A 20,713-nucleotide genomic window follows, 5' to 3' on the forward strand; every position below is an offset into this window, starting at 1 on the left:
TAGCTTATTATTCACAATACTTGTTTTCTGAACAGCTGAATGAAACACACTGTATATAGTAGTGAAAACTTTAATAAAAGGTTTCATGCTACAAACTGACAAACTTCATAGGCAAAGGAACAGTCACAATCAAACTGAAATAATTTTTAAAAAATCACCTGGGAACACAGAAATGTGTAACACCTTACAGATTTCTTAGCATCTTTACATGAAATGAAACATCAGAATTTAAAGGGATAGTTCATCCAAAAATGAAAATTCTCTCATGCCATCCTCAATGTATATGACTTTTTTTTTTAGATAAAAGATTTTTAGGAAAATAATCTCCATGAGTCCATATAATGCCACTGAATGGCTAAAGCTGGTTTGACGCTTGAAAAACCACACACAGCGATTTTGACTGTAAACTTAAAACTATCAGTATTTTTCTTACACACACCTATCGTTTGGCTTCAAAAGACACTGATTCAAAGACATTATGTGGACTAAAAATTTGTGTTTATCTGAAGAAAGGAAGTCACATACATTGGGGATGAATAAATGAGAATTTTGATTTTTGGTTGAACTATCCCTTTAAGGTCAATGTCTTCCCTCATTGCAACTTTCACTCATCTCTTCATTCTTGAGCCAGGGTTCCAGGGCAGAGCGCTTGATGTTTTGCATTCAGGCCTAAATGGGAACGATGCATTTCATTTCAATCTCACCAATGCATCCTATGCCCCTGAATGGCTTTCTGCTCCATCATCTTTATCTTGTCTCTTCCAAATCTGCAAAAGAAGAATTTTTGCAAAATAAGGCTGGGTAATGATGCCTCAAAAACATTTGCATGATTTAGAATAGACATACATATACAACCTTTTGGATTGCATTGACTACAGTATCCATCATCTTGTGTAATGCTAATATATTAGTGTTGTCATGATACTGGAATTTCCAACTTCGATACTATACCTTTAAAAACATCGATATCCAATACCATTTTCAATTCCACAGAGAAAACTGCCATACCGTCATACAGATAATTTGTTATTATCCTCATCATTTTTTGATAATAGCTTACAGAGCACAGGGAGACTTTATTTGAATCTAACTAAATTTACAAAAAAAAAAAAAAAAATTAAAAAGTAAATAGTAATAGGAACAAATAAACAAACTGCAAAATATAGCACAAATAATCAGAATAAAGAGACAAATTAAATAAACAAGGCTTTAAGTTTTTCAGGCGGGTCTAACAGTAGTATTCAGGTAAGAATTATTACAGAAAAAGTATCAAATGCAAAGACTATCCAGTGTTACTTTATTGTAAAAATTAAATACATATTAATGCTTACAATTAAAGTTTCAAAAGTTATTCAGACAAGAGCAGCGAGTGATTTTCTCTTTGTTTTCCACTCTTTGATTAACGTGACAGACAGCAGCAGGTTTATTAGGCTGCTGTCACTTTAAGAGCTTATGCACGGATCCAATATACTGTTACTTAACATGCGTTTTCTCAACTACTTGTGCTCCAAAACTGACTGTATTTATCTGAAGAGTCAGCAAGATGGGCACTTTGACATAATTTTGTATGTATTTGACCATTTAAGCACAATAAGCCACAAAAAAAGAAGTAAATTTGGTACTTCACGAGCTGTTTGAGAGGCTTTATAAGAGCGCTACTTGTAGAGATCAGTGGTGCACATACTTTTGGTGTGATCGTGATACCTGCGGGAAATTATGCACAATACAAGCACTATTCAACAGGAGCGAACGAGACTAGTGTGAGAGGGGAGGCAGGTGTGTGTCACTTCGCCGTCGGAGAAAAGAGTGAGTAAGAACGCACCACTAGTATTGGTGTATCAATACTGTAGAAAAAGTGTATTGGAACAGTTTCAGATATTTCTGTATCGATACATATTGAAATATCGATAGTTTTGACAACACTGATATATATGATTTAATAATAATAAAAATCCACAAAAGTACTTTAATTATAGATGATACTTCCTCAAACATTTTTGAAAAGAGATAGTGTGCATTCTTCATCGACAAGGTTGAAGTTGTAAGTCAGATGTAAGTTGAGGAAACCAGCACAATTTAGTAATCACTTCTGCTGAAAATAACAAAATGGCATGTTTCATCTTTCTTTGTTGTTGTTGGTATAACAGAATTGTGTGAGGGATGTGAACTGTGAATCATGGGTCTTACTGAACAATGAAAATCAAAAGCAAACCAAATTTGTATCAAGTTTCTGTCAACAAATCATCTCTTTTTGGTAGCATTATTTTGATAGTCCACTTTAGACATTCTACTAACTATAAGTAACTTTGCAACTACATGTCAACTAGCAGTCACTGGAGTACATTTACATTTTACATTTATGCATTTGGCAGACGCTTTTATCCAAAGCGACTTACATTGCATTATACTATACATATTGATATCTGAGCATGTGCAATCCCTGGGATCGAACCCATGACCTTGGCATTGCTAATGCCACGCTCTAACCACTGAGCTACAGGAAAGCATTAGTATTAGTAGACTGTCTGCTCAAAAAAAGATCCAAGTTTCCAAAAAGTTTGCTTTGGCAAGCTGTTTCAAACTCCTGAAACGAACTCCAAACAAACTTTGTTTTGGCCTGATTTTGTTTGAAATGACGTCACATCAGTTCACCAGTATTTCGGGGCCTTAAAGTGGACTATTGAAATATAGTGTAACCCAATTTTCATGTGATATTCTCTTGATAAGATCTGATCCTCAGCCATGTTTTAATCCCCATCAACTTTATTACCAAACGACATATGACAGTAATGAGTAGCAAACCTGTATGTACGCCTCTGAGAGTGTGATCATCTGTGGGAGGATGTCAATCACCTGCAGGTCCTGAAGTTCATACCACTTCCCTGTGCCCTGTCAAACATTAGAAAGCACCCATATTATACAGCCCATCCAAAAACAAAGCTGGTGTGTTTTGAATGGAATAAAGTGTTGGTGACACACTCACATGATGCAGAACATGAATTCTATAGGAACCCTCAGTGGGTTTTCCATCATGAACTACATTGGCCACCAGGTCGTAGGTGGTGACCTTCTCGGTAGCCTGCGCCTCTTCTGTGAGGTACTCGCGCAAATCAACATTCCTGAATGTTTTCACAAGAACATTTCAAAATACATTCACAGAGAATACAGAAATGTTTAAAAGAGCGTAAACTTAATTTATCCTGAGCAACGGTGGTCACATACGTGATGGGGAAGTTGACGATGGTGGGGTTCTTCTCGACAAAGAAGTTGTTCTTTGTGAATCGTTTGATGCAGAAGATGAGGTATGGGGGAAGTTTGGTGAGCTGGAACTTTTTCAGAAAGTTCTCTTTGTAGGTCTTGTACTCCTGCAACAAAAACATCAAACGTTAATTGTATATAATTGGCCGTAAACCAAGGAGCATATTCAACATCAGGCATTTTCCCTCTCCGTCTTCACAAAAAGCTTTATTTGTATTAACGGTTCCATAAACATACTGCATGACTAGTGTGTCAACATTTGGGAATAAATAAGCTTAAAAATATAAAAAGCATAATATAAATAAAAATATAAAGCTAAAAAATAGCTGTTTGGTTGGTTGTTTTCCCTCGAAAATATCATTAAAAACATTCTGGTGTTATTTTAGTATTAATTATTATAGCATTTAATATTTTTTTGATTTTTAGTTTAAGTTTTAGTGGGTTTTTTATGTGCTTCCATCTTTTTTATTTATTTATTCTTTAAATTTCAATTTAGCTTTTTTAGTTAGACCCAGTCATTTTAGCACTTCAACTTAAAATATAAATATTTGATGAAAACTTTAAGGAAATGATTTTATTAACACTTCACTTAAAGCTTTTGTGTACAATGCATTATAAAAGGTATTCTTAATGTATGTTATAATGCATTATATCTTTTTTTATATATAAATAATTGCAACCAAAATTAAAATGCATTATAATATATTTGCAGTTTCCTTGTTGTTACATCTAATTTTTGTCATGTGTTTAATGCATTATACTTTTTAAAGGTGTAATGACTACATAACTATTATAATGCATTACAAATTATAATGTAAATTATTCATGAGATCATATAATGCATTATAAAGGTACATTACAAGGCATAATTAATGCATTAAAAATACTTATATAATACATTATATATAAATAAACAAACCAAAAAAATTAATTCTGAATCTGAGGGTAAAAAACTGAAAGTCAAATTGAAAGTAAGTCCACACCTTCTCAGTGTTTCCATTGAACTTGCCCAGGATGTTGAAGAGAGGAACCTGAGGAATGATGAGCTGCTCCTTCTCATCTTTGTAGAGGGGTGCGGTGGGCAGGTCAAGGGTCAGGTACAGAAAAGTGGACTCCGACATCTCCTCCTGGTACTCCTCCTTAAGGAGAAGGGCTTCTTTCTCTTCAGCAGGCTGTGAGAAAACAAGGAGGGAAACTTACGAAACCATTCAAAAATAAATAAATCTAATCTGACATTGCAAATACAGCATTTTTGTGTCCTCTCTCTAAAGACTGGTTGGTTCTGAACTGTTTAAATGGTTTAGCATGCACAAATTGGATCGGCCCAGCAGACACCTACCAAATCAGGATGGGGAAGCTTCTTTGAGAAGATCCGCATGGACCCCTGAAACACCTTGGTGAGAATGGCTGCAGAAGAGAAAAACCATTTCACCCTGTACTTATGAAGACTACAATTGAGAACAACTAGCACAAACACACGCCTCTAAAAAGTCAATCAGAATCACACAGAGAGCACAAAAAAACAAAACTCACATGATTTCTTCTTTGTCCCACCAAGAGCACCATGCAATGCATTCAGGAACCAGGAGAGAAAGTCAACAGCATCCCCTAGAGGACAAAGAGCACAACACTGGCTTAAAAAGTGCAAGTTCCTGTTTGAGAACTTTAGAACTATTGTAGACTTTAGATATACAAAAGATGGTGCAGTCATATTACTTATGAACAGGAGAAATATTTAGACCTAAATATGACGGAATAAGTCCTGCCTTCTAAACAAAAGATCCAATCACTGATTGATAAAGTCATCACATCACTGCAGCTGCCATTAGAGGACTGCACATGTGCACTGGGGGATCTAGCCTGAAAAATAATGCTATCTGAGCATAAGAAACAATATTTATGGGACAGTTCATGTCAGATTTTGTCAGTATGTTGTTTAATTGTGAGTGTGGTAAGCAGTTTTTTTTTCAGGATTCCTCCATTCAAGTAGATAGGACTTGGTCTTGGATGCAGAAATAGCTGCCTGGAAGCATAGCAAATATGGCCGCCGAGTGAACAGACTTTCCGTGATAAAACTACACCACTTTTTGAATTAAACATGCAACCTAGAACCTAAGATACCAGCTTAAGAATTTAAGAATTATCCAGTGCACTGTATAGACGGCACAGTATGCAGTACACTAGTATTCACGAGGAGTGGTGATATACCTTGCTTAGTGATCTGAAAGTTCTTTTTACTGCACAACACCACAGCCTGCAACATTTCATGTGGTGATACGTGGGCTTTGAAGTTCCGCGGGTTCCACAGCTTGCGCATGAGCTCCCCGAAACGCTGCACCAGCAGAAACATGATGTCACCCGGTGGCCGACGAATTCCACGATAGTTGTCCTCCTCGAGGAAGTAGTTTCGCAAAGGGGGCACATTTGACAGCGCCTTAGGAAAAAAAAAAAAACAAGAGGTACACTCAAAAAAATATTTAGGCCTAAATTTAAGATTTATGTATTTGAATTGCATTCAATTCAATTACAATTCAATTCAATTGCACTTTAATGTGATGCATATTATTTGTCAAGGAAAAAAACTATGGAATCTTGTTAATTTTTTTTAAAAAAGGTAAATTGTGACTTTTTCTCTCACAATTCTGACTTTTTTTCTTGCAATTGCGAGATTAAGTGATGTTGTGTAAGAGATGATTGTTGCAAACATGGAAAATACTGTGATGCATGAAAAATTATCATATCATATCATCATTATAAAGTCAGAATTACGACTTTATATTCCGCCTACGTCACATGTGACCTTTCCAAAATGATTACGTCATGCGTGGCGCACTGCAGAGCAGTGCAAGACAAGCATGTGTGGTTAAAAAGTACATAATTTTTATTTTTTTTAGAAAATGGCAGATCATTTCTCAAGATAAGACTCTTATTCCTCATCTGGGATCATGTAGAGTAGTGATCGACCGATGTATCTGTTTACCGATATTTTTCCCGATATTTAAGCATTTTTCCATAATCGGGTATCGGTTTTGGAATATCGGATTCGCCGATTTACGGCGCCATCTTGTGGCCGTTTTGAGATTTCCGCCATTGCAGCCCGGGCGTCTGAGGAGATCAGTCAACAACAACTCAGTGCACAGGTAAAGTATATGTTCTACTTGGTTTGCTTTAATTAATCAACTTTATTTAACATAACAGACATGCACAAATGAGATCTGAGACATAAATTCCTGATATAGTTAATTTATGCAGCTTGTTTCTAAACAATTGAGACGAACTCATTGAGTCACGTAGTGTAATTCGTCATGTCCTGCCCCAATAAAGACGTAACTTTACATGAATTAAATAAAACAGACATGAATGAGTGCATGTTGAAAATAAAAGCGCTGAATTTAATTCTCTATCTGTTGTATTTGCTCACCATTAGTCTAGAAGAAAAAGTTCGTTCATATTGCTTAGCAACTGACGGATGATCAGGAGGCTTAAGCACGGCCACTGAATGAAACTTTTGACAATATTATCTTGTTTAAACACCCTAGATTATATTATCATTTACTACATAACAATTATTTCGCTAATACACATATAAATATAGCCTACCGCTTTGTGGAAATTAATTATTTATTATCTCCATGCGCGATCGCGGTTGATTAAGTTATAGTCAAACAGCACTTTGTCAGTTGGCATTTCATGATTTAACGTTAGATTAAATTTAGATCATAAAATGCCAACTGACAAGTGCTGTTTAACTTTATATAGTCTCGGGAAAAAAAGTTCGTTCATATTGCTCAGCACCTGAATGGGTTGATGATCAGGAAGCCTCAAGCACGGCCACTGCATGAAATTTTTGACAAGATTATCTCGTTTAAACACCCTAGATTATATAATCATTTGATTTACTACATAACCATTATTTAGTTAATACAAATCTAAATAAATGCAGCTCTGTGGAAATTATTTATTATCTCCACACGCGATCGCGGTTGAGTAGCCCAATTTATAGTTTTGTGTAAATGCATAGATAAGTTACAGCACTTTGTCAGAAAGCATTTCATGATCTAGACCGACAAAACATAATAATTAATAACACTAGTTGGAAAATGCAATGATGTATGCTGTTTTGTTTGTTACTTTCCTGACAATGTTATATATTCCAGCTAATATTATTCAGTGAATTAAATTAAAATTACCCAGTGAATTATTCCTCACTCTTAAACCTATTAAATGGCAATTAATATGCACTTCTAAATAGCCCCCCCCGCCCCCACCAATATGTTATAATCATTTTTGTGCTTTATTTTTTTACCTCAAAGCTTTTATTTTAAAACAAAGACACTTAGTAACAGTGCACTTTAATTTTTTGGACTCAGACCCCTCTATTTATTTGTGTATAAATATAAAGTTGTTTTTTTTTGTATGCAAGGAGGGAGTGATTGTTATAAATAAAATGGTTTGTTCAGCTCATCTGTGTTGTAATAATTGTCAAAAACAGAAGTATAACAGTAAATAAATATCGGTTCTGCATATCAGTTATCAGGTACATAAACATGCAAATAATCGGTATCGGTTATAAAAAATCAATATCGGTCGATCACTAATGTAGAGCTCTTTGAAGCTGCACTGAAACTGACATTTGGACCTTCAACCCGTTGGTAACTGTTGAAGTTCACTATATGAAGAAAAATCCTGGAATGTTTTCATCAAAAACCTTAATTTCTTTTCGACTGAAGAAAGAAAGACATGAACATCTTGGATGACATGGGGGTTGAGTAAATTATCAGGAAATTTTAATTCTGAAGTGAACTAATCCTTTAAATTGTGAGAGACAAACGCATTTTAACATTAAGTTCAATAACTGCTTGCTCATCTTACCTGCAAAACCACATTAGCATAGTCATTGGCCTTGATATTATTGAGACCCACAATTCCAGGCAAATATGTTGTGCCATCGTAGGCTCTGTACAGCTTTCCCTGCTTATCCAAACCAGAGATGTGCTGCTTGGTGAATGTGGGTTTCAGCACATACTGAAATAAAAGAAATCAAGTAGAACTGAATCAGATGTAGAACAATCATCAATTTTTTTTGCTGTAATTAATAACACTTTTCAAAAGGATGGTAGAATAAAATAGCAATAATATATTGACAGTCAACAGATTAAAGGAAAGCCGTCTCTCACCGTAATGTCCTCTAATGAGGAGTCAATGATCTCATAATTGTCTGGCAGGCAGTAGAACTTTAACGTGTGGAGATTCAGGAAAACATGATGTGTGAACTGAACGCTGTGGATGTACGCATGAGACTTCTGACCTCGACCTGACAGGAACAAAACAAGCCAAAATATTAGCCTAAACAGTGTGTTTCAAATGTACACAGTCACTTTGATTATTCAGCTCATGCAAGTATTTCCATTTAGAGATACTGATGGCCTCAGAGTATGAAAGCTTGTTTCCACCACACAAAAAAAATAAAATACAATAAATATTTAGGCATTTGGCAGACGCTTTATAAATAATTGCGACTTTTTCCTCACAATTCTGACTTTTCTTCATCTGGGAAATTGCAATTTTACATCTAAAAAGTGTTTATATCCCACAATTATGAGAAACAAATTCAGAATTCCTGGCTATAAACTGACAAATGCGAGAAAAAAAAATTGATGATAATTCACAATTTTATTCCGTGTTGGAAACAAGCTTCTATCCATAATCAACAGACATAAAATAACAAACCATAAAACTCCAATTGTGATTTAATGGGGAGGGACTTAATATCAAATATATCTGGGTATTTATTTAAAGAGTTAGTTCACCCAAAGATGAATTTCTGTCATTTATTACTCACCCTCATGTCGTTTCACACCCGAAAGACCTTTATTCATCTTCAGAACACAAATTAGCTTAAAGTGCATTCTGACTTATTTACACCTGTAAAGAGTTGCATTCTCATGCTAAACATGGCCAAAGATTCAAAACACAAGTTGGACGTATGACGGAGTATTTCTGTGCCAAATCCACTACTTCTGGTTTCGGCACAGGATTCAGAGAGTTTTTTTCGAGCGTGTCCTGTATGTCGTCAAAAGAGAGCGGATTTCCTTGTACAGGCACTTCTCCCTGATAAGCGTGCACACACACATCACCCAGAGCATGAGCATCAACGCGCTTCGTTCGGGATACGGAAGCCGAGAGATTTCTCAACAATGGCTGTGTCCCAATTCACCCTTTGAAGGCTGCATACATCATCAAGGCAGTCTCATTTAAAAGGTGCTCTAAGTGATGTCACACGTTTTTAGGCCAAAACATTTTTTGTCACATACAGCAAACATCTCCTCACTATCCGCTAGCTGCCTGTCCCCTGAACACACTGTAAAAAAAACGCGGTCTCTGTAGTCGCCACAAGCTCCGAGAACGGCAACAAAAACTACCTGGCGCAGCCTGGACCACAAAACATAATAAACATGCTCCAGCCAATAACCGACAAGAATGATTTTAAATGCGCGTTCGTGACTGTTTCAGGAAGCACGGAGGGGAGGGGAGGAGGAGGGGGAGGGAGGGTCTAGCTAGCCTCTGTTTTGTTTGACAACACTTCGAACGTCAACAGGAAGTTACTCCACCCAGGATCACTTAGAGCACCTTTAAGAAAATTAACCGTTAGATTGCAACGCAAGAAAGAAATTACAGTATTTTACACCTCACAATGAATATCAGTCAATTTTATTACGGTTACTTTTCTTAAATATGACATCCTTGATGACGTATGCAGCCTTCAAATGCGACCTCTGGAGGACGCAGCCTCCGAAATGAGACGCAGCTCCTGTAAACAAAGGAGTGTGTTTTTGGTTGTGAGGGAAAGATTACCTTTTTCAGCTTCCCAAAGAACCTAGCGTCAAGGGAACAGTGGATGAAGTTTGTTTTTCCGAGGCAGCAGTGGAGTTGTGCATGCATGTTTGTTTGTTCCCGGGAATTCGGTGATGAATACTTTGTAAACAAGTCCCAGTTCGGCGTTGGAGTTGCAGTTCGCCGGCGGTGAGTAAAACTGCATCAGATGTCTGTGTTTTGTTGGCAACCGGCGCACAAGTGCATATTATGTGAACAACACGAACGCTTTTGTTCCCTTTTTATTTATAATGATGTCGCAGCTAGCATGCCTCCAGGAGCTCGGCTTTTTTCGGAAAGACTCAGTTTAGCGTATTTATCTTTTATAAATATGATAAAACTAAACTTTTCGGAGATATGAAGGACATGAGATTGGCAGAAACTGTGTGTGATACACCCTTTTAAGATATTTTGATGAAATCCAATTTTTTTTTTTTGTTGTTGTTTGTTTGTTTTTTACAGGGAAGAGACGAATTTGTTGAATAGTGTCGTTATTTTTGTTTTGTTTTTGCACACATAAAGTATTCTCATCACTTCATAACATTAAGTTTGAACCACTGTAGTCACATAGACTATTTTAACAACGTCTTTACTACTTTTCTGGACCTTAAAAGTGGTAATTACGTTGCTTTCAATAGAGGATAAAAAAACCTCTTGAGTTTACTAAAAAATATCTTAATTTGTGTTCTGAAGATGAATGAAGGTCTTACGGGTGTGGAACGACATGAGGTTGAGTAATAAATGATAGAAATTTCATTTTTGGGTGAACTAACTCTTTAAATATCAAATAAATAGATTAGACTATAATGAGCTTTTCAGTGTGACAATAAAATGGACCTGTGAAATTGATAATTTGGGAAAATTACAAAACCGTAAAATCATAAATTGTAGTCAAACTTACCTTGGAAATATTTCCCACAAATCAGACAGGCATAGACATTAATGTGTGAAAGAGAGATTGAACAAAGCTTCTCGAAGTCGAAATCCAAAACACTCCTAAAGAAAACAAAAGAGTGACTGTTATAGCAGAAGAGGAATACTGAGTTACAATAACAGAAATCATTAGTCACATTAATGAACCTGTTAATTGTGTCCAGATATGGACAATGGCGGCTTCTGCGATCTTCAACATGAGATCGACCGAATTTCACACGCACCTCTGAAATCAAGCAAAAACACATATGAAAATCATGTTGTTTTCAGCTCCAAACATGCAGATCTCTATTCAATCCCATGATGGAGATCTCAGACATCAAAACAGATATTATCATCACTGTTTTCCTGTCATGATACACAGGTCAGAACATAAATATACAATCTCCTTAAAGGATTAGTTCACTTTCAAATTCTGAAATGAAAACATTCCAGGATTTTTCTCCTTATAGTGGACTTCAATGGAGCCCAAACAGTTGAAGGTCAAAATTACAGTTTCAGTGCAGCTTCAAAGAGCTTTATACGATACCAGACGAGGAATAAGAGTCTCTAGAGAAACCATCGCTCATTTTCTAAAAAAAAATAAATAATTATACATTTTAACCATAAATGCTCATCTTGAACTAGCTCTCTTCTTCTTCTCTATTTGAATTCCGGCAGTGTAGACATTGCTAAGTGTATTACTGCCCTCCACAGGTCAAAGTTTGAACTAAATTGTCATAGACAATATGCTAGTGCAAGTATATAGCAATTAGTTCAAACTTTGACCTGTGGAGGGCAGTAATACACTTAACAGTGTCTACACTGCTGGAATTATAATAGAGAAGAAGAGAGCTAGTTCAAGACGAGCATTTATGGTTAAAATGTATATAATTTTATTCTATTTTTTTTTAAGAAAATGAGCAATGGTTTCGCTAGATAAGACCCTCATTCCTCATCTGGTATCGTATAAAGCTCTTTGAAGCTGCACTGAAAGTCCACTATAAGGAGAAAAATCCTGGAATGTTTTCATCAAAATCTTCATTTCTTTTCAACTGAAGAAAGAAAGACATGAACATCTTGGATGACATGGGGGTGAGTAAATTATCAGGAAATTTTAATATGAAAGTGAACTAATCCTTTAAGATAAATCGCGACAAAATTGATAAAATCGTCCACTAAACGAATAACAGTGAAAGTAGTTTTGCAGCTACGTTAAAAACACACAGCGGCCTCCAGATTTAAACCGACGTCTGCTAAACCATCAATCTCGTAAACGCTTCAGACATACCTTCATCTTCATCTTCATCAACGTCCCTCTCCCGTTTCACGCCTGCGATCATTTTAAGTGTAATAACACACTAAACTCAAGTCACCTCAGTGTTGAATGAACACTCTCCAAACGCGTTCTGCGAGCGTTACAAAAATCCCGCTTCCACTTCCGCTCTAAAATAGGATGGCCAAGAGCACTTTAACTCGGGGTCGAAGCGAAAGCAAACCCTGGATATGTCTTATACTGTATTTTCACGACTAGACACTTTCTATTGCGTGATGGATTTCACTTTATAAAACAAAAAAACGCGCTACTAGATTTTAACAAGCGCAGGGGAAAAACAACAACAAACAAACTCGACCGTTAGGGGTGTGGTTTTTATTGGCCAACGTTTTTTAAAACTGCAGTTCTCGGCCCCCGGTGATCGGAGAGATGTTGTAATGTTTATCAATGTGCTAAAATGAATTTATTTCGAGAGTGATTTCATCTACAGAGCGGATCTATGGAGGTCATGCGTGATGCAGAGGCGGAGAGCGCCAAATACAAGCCCGGCGGTCGACTGGACATGAGCCACGGGTTCCTGAGGCACATCAGGAGGAATCAGATCGCCAGGTCTCTCTCACACACAATAACAGATAGGAGTAGTAGTAGTTTATGTGTTTTCTTAGTACGTTATGGTAGCCTGACTTATCTGAAAACTCTAAATATGAAGTTCGAGAGCTTAAAATCACAAAGGAATATCTCAATGATTCCTATTGGACTTTGTTTCATAATTTGGATCCAGTCCTAATGGGATCAAATAAGAATCTTTTAAGAATTAAACAGTGAAAAACTTGACATTCCTATATACAGTATATGAGTCAGTACATGGACTTACACATTTTTTGATTTTTTTTTTACCAAAATGTATGACTTTTCTGAACACCCCACAACATTAATGACATTTTTAACTTCCAGAAAAACATATTTTCCCATCTCAGGCATCAAATCCCTATTATTATTGGTCATTATTTTAAACATAAAATGTATGTCATGTTTTAAACATTATTAAAGGAGACAATAGATAAAATACAGAGGGACTTGTATATGATTGGAATATACAATGACTCGTATATTAGAGCCCCACTGGATATTATAACATAATAAATACATTGGAGATTACAATATATAATCTTTATCATAACTGTATGTATTATATTGAGATTTTCTCACTACTGGAAATCAAAGTTGTGTTTTAAAATCCTGAAAGGTTTCCATTAAATTCCTTTTGCAAGTCCTACAGTATGGCAGCTTGTTTTGCCACAGAAATAAATAAATGTGACCCTAGACCACAAAACCAGTCATAATGGTAAATTTATACATCATCTGAAAGCTTTCCATTGATGTATGGTTTGTTAGGATAGGACAATATTTGGCCGAGATACAACTATTTGAAAATCTGGAATCAAAATAATCAAAATATTGAGAAAATCACCTTTTAAAGTTGTCCAAATGAAGTACTTAGCAATGCATATCCACTCACAAAAATAAGTTTTTGATATATTTACAGTAGAAAATTTACCAAATGTCTTCATGGAACATGATCTTTACTTAATATCCTAACTTTTTTCTTTGCAATTCCAAGTTTGTACCTCACAATTGGAAACTCGAGATTTAGAGAAACTAAGAAACTAAGAATTGTCAGGTAAAAAGTCAATTACCTTTATTAATTGCGAGTTTATATCTCGCAATTCTGAAAAAAAAAGTCAGAATTGTGAGAAATAATGTCAGTATTGTAAGATAAAGTAACTTGAAATTGCCATAATACATGGCATTTTACTTGAAGGAATAATAATAATAATAATAATAATAATAGTCATATTAGAATGTAGATGATGTTTTCTTCTAGATCTAGTTAGTATACTTTAAGAATTACCCAATCGAATGAGTTTTAAGGCTGCTGGTCTTCTGGGCAGTGTCTTAAATGTTTATGTACCCACATTAAAATGAATATGTAATATATTTTGGTTCTATTTGATCTTTCTACAGGGATGATTATGACAGAGAGGTAAAACAGGCTAAGGAGAAACAGAGGCGTAGACACACCACCACCCCCCGCCGTCCGCGGAGACCCGACCGCCAGGTCTACCACCCACGCCATCAGAGTGAGTTACACAGGCGGAAAGAGTTTCTTTTATTATTTCACAATGGAAAGTGTTTTGTTTTAGGATCCATTGGGGATCGACACGGTGCCAAAAACACTTATCATACAAATGCAAAAAAAAAGTTCATAAGTTTGGTAAATCAAAACAGCAGAACTGTGATTTACCTTCCCAAGAGATCGAACAAACACTGGGCTAAGTGTTGGATTAGTGTTAGCCGTATTACCAAGTCAATATGCTCCAGAATAGCTTAGTATATGGTTATTTTTATTTTATTTTATACATTTAACATCAGTAGCGCTGCCTATTATTGACTGTTTGTTGATTAGTCAAGGGAGAATTACTAAACCCTGATAATGAGCATTTAAATTTAGGGCTGCAACGATTAATCGTGATTAATCGTTTGCAAAATAAAAGTCTGTGTTTACGTAATATATATGTGTGTGTTCTGTGTATAATAATTATTTATATATAAATACACACACATACAGGTATAAAGTTTAGAAATATATTAATGTATTATAAATATATATATATATTTATATATATTTTATGTTACATATAAACATAAATATTTTATATATAAATATAAATTTTTTCTTAAATATATACATGAATGTGTGTGTATTTATATATATATATATATATATATATATATATATATATATATATATATATATATATATATATATATTATTATACACAGAACACACACATATATATTACATAAACACAGACTTTTATTTTGCAAACGATTAATCGCGATTAATCGTTGCAGCCCTATTTAAAATATAAATGAAGTGCTCAAGCGTGCGCATAAATCTTGCCACAGCGACACCGGCAAACATTGCATGAACCTTTCTGAGATAACGTAAACAAAATGAATAGCCTATAATATAAACAAGGAAAATATATTATGTAGGACATAAGTACAAATTATAAACTAACAAATAAATATATATGCAGCAAACTGAAACAGTTATAAGCAACATGAGTGCTTTGTTTGCACAAAAAACAAAACATATTTTACCATTTTATTTACAAAATATTAATCTCCAGTGCATGTTCATGAGAGCACCATGACGTATGCGTGACACAAGAGCAGACGTTGTTTAGTGTATGTGTGTTGGATTGTAATTTTTGTACATAAAGTAATAAATTATGTTGTTTTTTTATGAAAACAAAGCACTCGCGACGCTTCATAAAATTGAGGTTAAACCACTGGAGTCACATGGAGTACTTTAATGATGTCTTGAATGGACCTTGAAAGGGTAGTTGAGTAGGCTGTCAATGGAGGGACAGAAACCTCTCAGATTTCATCAAAAAGATCTTCATTTATGTTCTGAAGATGAGCGAAAGTCTTATGGGTTTGTAATGACATGAGGGCGAGTAATTAATGACAGAATTTGTGGGTGAACTAAGCCTTTAACTACTGCACCAAGATTAATCTAAGTAATAGCCAGCTAAATAAGCATTTATAATGACAACAGTAATTATGAATATTTTGGGCCAGGTTGGCAAGGTAGCTTTTAAATAATTACAGTTGACAAAATGCTTTCGACATGTTCAGATATGTTGGAGTTTGATGTTTGGACACCTGGTTTATTTCAGATGGATCTGAAGCAGGTGCGAATGCAGAGGCGGAGGACTGGAATGAGAGCAGCTCTGGCACAGAGCAGGAGAACACTGGCACAGAGTTATTCTGGCTCGATTATCAAGCTGACAACGGCCAAATTACGTCATTCATCGTTCACAAGGTTCGTGTTGAGATTCTAATGCCTCACAGGCTACAAAGAGTTTTCAAGCTACTGGAGTAGCTTAAAGGATTAGTCCACTTTTAAATAAACTTTTCCTGATAATTTACCCACCCCCATGTCATCCAAGATGTCCATGTCTTTCTTTCTTCAGTCGAAAAGAAATTAAAGTTTTTGATGAAAACATTCCAGGATTTTTCTCCTTATAGTGGACTTCAATGGGCACCAAAATGATTGAAGGTCAAAATTAGTTTCACTGCAGCTTCAAATTGTTCTACACGATCCCAGATGAGAAATAAGGTTCTTGTCTAGCAAAACCATCGCTCATTTTCTGAAAAAAATTGAAAATTATATAAGTTTTAACCATAAATGCTCATCTTGAACTAGCTTTCTTCTTCTTCTCTATTAGAATTCCGGCAGTGTAGACACTGCTTAGCATAATACTGCCCTCCACAGGCCAAAGTTTGAACTAATTTTTATATGCAATATGCTAGTTCAATAGTATATAACAATTAGTTCAAACTTTGACCTTATAATAGAGGAGAAGAAGAAGAGAGTTAGTTCAAGATGAGCATTTATGGTTAAAACTTATATAATTTTCAATTTTTTTCAGAAAATGAGCAATGGTTTCACTAGACAAGACCCTTATTTCTCATCTGGGATCGTGTAGAACAATTTGAAGATGCAGTGAAACTAATTCTGACCTTCAGCTGTTTGGTGCCCATTAAAGTCCACTATGAGGAGAAAAATCCTGGAATGTTTTCATCAAAAACTTTAATTTCTTTTCGACTGAAGAAAGAAAGACATGAACATCTTGGATGACATGGGGGTGAGTAAATTATTAGGAAAAGTTTATTTAAAAGTGAACTAATCCTTTAAGTGGGGGAATGATCCTCCTTGTTCCTACAGTAATGTTGTGAACAGAAATCATAGATGAGGACTTTATGTACTGAGATGCTGGAGTGCAAAAACGGCTAAAAACATGCAGAAAATTGCATACACAAAATGAGAATCATGATTTAAAGCTGTTGCAGTTGTTGGCATCATAATGAATTCAGAGAATGTGGAATAATATGGGTTTAAAACCACTGCAGTGGACTGTTCTGTCTTAATGTTTTTGGGTAGGGAAATTCTTCCCTTTAAAGGGTTAGTTCACCCAAAAATGAAATTTCTGTCATTAATTAATTGGAACATGTCATCCTGCAATACCGTTCATCTTCAGAACACAAATTAAGATATTTCTGATTAAAACCGAGAGGTTTTTTTGGTCTCTAATAGAAAGCAACAAAATTACCACATTCAAGGTCCAGAAAAGTAGTAAAAACAGTCATCATGACTGCAGTGGTTCAACCTTAATGTTGATGTACAGTACAGTCCAAAAGTTTGGAACCACTAAGATTTTTAATGTTCAGAAATCATTCTAATATGCTGATCTGCTGCTCAATAAACATTTATGATTATTTTCAATGTTGAAAACAGTTGTGTACTTTTTTTTTTCAGGATTCCTTGATGAATAGAAAGTTCAAAAGAACAGCATTTATCTGAAATACAAAGCTTCTGTAGCATTATACACTACCGTTCAAAAGTTTGGGGTCAGTAAGAATTTTAATTTTTTATTTTTTTGAAAAGAAATTAAAGAAATGAATACTTTTATTCAGCAAGGATGCATTAAATCAATCAAAAGTGGCAGTAAAGACATTTATAATGTTACAAAAGATTAGATTTCAGATAAACACTGTTCTTTTGAACTTTCTATTCATCAAATAATCCTGAAAAAAAATATTGTACACAAATTTGTACACATTAAATGTTTCTTGAGCAGCAGATCAGCATATTAGAATGATTTCTGAAGGATCATGTGACACTGAAGACTGGAGTAACGATGCTGAAAATTCAGCTTTGATCACAGAAATAAATTACTTTGTGAAATATATTCAAATAGAAAAGAGTTATTTTAAATTGTAATAATATTTCACAATATTACTGTTTTTTACTGTATTTTTAATTAAATAAATGTAGCCTTGGTGAGCAGACGAAACTTCTTTTAAAAACATTAAAAATCTTAGTGGTTCCAAACTTTTGAACTGTACTGTACTTAATGTACAAAACAAAAATAATGTCCTTATTCAACAATTTCCTCTCTGTCAGTCTCCCACATTTTATAAACATTAACATCAAAAGCACTATATAAATTTGACTTTTATTGTTGGTTAGTTATCATCCAAATGTGTTAAGATTCACTTTTTTATTTTTTTTTTCCAACCAGGAGGACAAGCCAGAAGTTATTGTGGAAAGAGTGGCGGAGAAGAACGTTCTGGACTCAGCCATGAGGGCGGCGCTGTTGGCACGTGTGGGACAAGAAATGGACAAGCGGTGTGACAAATGCTGAGAGGAAGAGAGAAGCGTTTTAAAATAAGAGTGGAGATTAAAGCGCAATGCGCTGAGACACTATTGAGCCAGAATTGAGACTGAACTGCGTTTCTGTATGACGGCACCAAGCATGCAGCATTCATAAAAATCATGGAGATGCCATGTAGCCTAAAATGTGAAGGTGTAGCTCATGAGCGGACTCTGATCTAAAATGGTATGTATTTCAGTAATACACAGAAAGTAGGACCTGAATTGTTCTTTCAACTGGAAGCTGAAGTCCTTGTGTCACTCCTCACGTCACACTCAGACCAGACGTTGGACAAATGTCAAGCGCTCTGGATCCTGAAGTGTTGTGCAGCTTGACCGTGGCACCCGAGGTGACTTTCGTGCACTTGTTTTTATAACCACAAAATCTACATTGCCTCACTAGGTCCAATTATTGCATCTTACAGGCTTTCAGATAAGAATGTTTTATATATGGTTTAGGCTGAATCCACACAGAAATCAGGTCAAAAACACTTCCAGTCTGAAGGAGTCAACTGTGATGTAGTCCACGTAGATGCTACAGGAAATAGCTGACAAAGTGTGATGAATGCTAATGAGGTCCTCATTGCTCTGATATTTATATCCATGCATTCGGATATCTGCCTTTTCCTTTTATTTTCTTATGTATTTATATTGATATATTGATATAAATATCATCTTTTCCTTTGTTGGTGCTCATGATGTCCTGAAAACTTTTTTTTTTTCATCTCTTTATTCATTGTATAGGTAGATTTTTATTTTTGTAATCGTATTCCAACTGTGTACAGTTGTGTTAATGTGTATATTGCAGGAGGAATTGTTCATTCTGTCATATGGACAGATGATGGCAGTGTGCACTCTGTTTACATCATGTGCAAAAATACACCTTTCTTTATCTGCTTCTGCAGTTTCGTTCATTCAGCTTGTCAACGAAGACTTTATGCATGGTAACACACCACAGGAAAGCACTTTAAATATATATATATTACATATGTAGCAATGTAGTGTTAAGTTCAAAGGTGTCCAGAATATGAGGGAGTGGCAGCCCTGATTAGCCTGTAAGCTGCTTATAGCCTGTACTAACTTGGATTTCATTTGCAGTGTGATCTCAGGTATGTACAGTTTGGCAATTTGACAACAACTTTGAATGAGGCTCGTTGGATTTTAGAGTTGAAAGAGTCTATGTTAGATGAGGTAGAGTTTACTGCACCAAGCAGCAAATGCACCGATTCTCAGTCATTATTTTATATGGTTAGAAATCTGACAATATGGAATTTGAACTTTGAATTTGACAGTAATGCATTTGACTACTTCTAATGTTACAAAACACAAGTGCTCAATGCACAGATTACATAAGAGTATTCCGAGGGAGGGGCCATTTCCACAGGGTTTAGAGGCCCTTCAGGGGAGTGAGGGTATGGCACTGGATCAAACCCCCCTCGATATAGTGAGTGTGCTCGCCTCTCGTGTGAGAGAAGACCAATGTTCACATTCCCATGCATCCATGCTCCGCCCACAGACCTCACCCGTCACACTGCGTCCTGATTGGATGCTCAGGGACCAAAGACATTGGGGAGTCTAGCACACACCCCCGTGCACGTGTCTCCATATGCTGCATTTTACAGTATTTTATTTGTAAAAGTTATGTTTCTCATTCCTTTACTGTATTTTATACCATAAGTACTAATTTTTTGCAATGCAACCATTGCATAAAAAGTAACTTTTGTTTTTATTTTAAAATTAATTCTATACAAAACTCTAGAAAAATAGTTTTAAAGTATTTGTAATAGTGATAAATGCATATTGTATTTGCATTTTTCATTTACTTAACAACGTGTCTACACCGGACACGAGCCAAAAGACAACAGAACCCATTATAATGAGCGATGCTGTCTACACTGGATGTGGCACGACAAATCTCTAACTTATGCACTGTCCTATTTCTGACGTACTTAAAGGGTTAGTTCACCCAAAAATGAAATTTCTGTCATCAATTACTCACCCTCATGTCGTTCCACACCCGTAAGACCTTTGTTCATCGTCAGAACACAAATTAAGATGTTTTTAATGAAATCTGAGAGGTTATCTCCCTTAGAAAGCAATGAAAT

At 35.5% G+C, this 20,713-nt stretch overlaps 2 protein-coding genes across 3 annotated transcripts; one reads left to right on the top strand and one right to left on the bottom strand.

Annotated features, from left to right (window-relative positions):
* Positions 1-54: 54 nt before the first annotated feature.
* On the bottom strand, positions 55-12,757 carry usp39 (ubiquitin specific peptidase 39). The gene is made up of 13 exons (XM_048189816.1): positions 12,335-12,757; positions 11,212-11,290; positions 11,033-11,127; positions 8,436-8,572; positions 8,131-8,283; positions 5,467-5,692; positions 4,792-4,866; positions 4,598-4,665; positions 4,242-4,430; positions 3,223-3,365; positions 2,984-3,119; positions 2,803-2,889; positions 55-767 (listed from the first exon to the last, which is right to left on the bottom strand). Exons 1-13 carry the CDS (start codon positions 12,384-12,386, stop codon positions 714-716), a joined length of 1,494 nt encoding a protein of 497 aa, XP_048045773.1. The 5' UTR covers positions 12,387-12,757; the 3' UTR covers positions 55-713.
* Positions 6,355-19,505, top strand: lg4h2orf68 (linkage group 4 C2orf68 homolog). 2 transcript variants are annotated; one of them, XM_048189819.1, is made up of 5 exons: positions 6,355-6,398; positions 12,810-12,928; positions 14,345-14,460; positions 16,069-16,214; positions 18,478-19,505. In XM_048189819.1, exons 2-5 carry the CDS (start codon positions 12,819-12,821, stop codon positions 18,598-18,600), a joined length of 495 nt encoding a protein of 164 aa, XP_048045776.1. In that variant the 5' UTR covers positions 6,355-6,398; positions 12,810-12,818; the 3' UTR covers positions 18,601-19,505. The 2 variants fall into 2 exon arrangements, with proteins under 2 accessions (XP_048045776.1, XP_048045775.1); XM_048189818.1 differs by lacking the exon at positions 6,355-6,398 and adding an exon at positions 12,093-12,138.
* The last annotated feature ends 1,208 nt before the right edge of the window (positions 19,506-20,713 follow it).

Source organism: Megalobrama amblycephala, linkage group LG4, assembly GCF_018812025.1.
Source record: "Megalobrama amblycephala isolate DHTTF-2021 linkage group LG4, ASM1881202v1, whole genome shotgun sequence".
NCBI classification, from domain to species: domain Eukaryota; kingdom Metazoa; phylum Chordata; class Actinopteri; order Cypriniformes; family Xenocyprididae; genus Megalobrama; species Megalobrama amblycephala.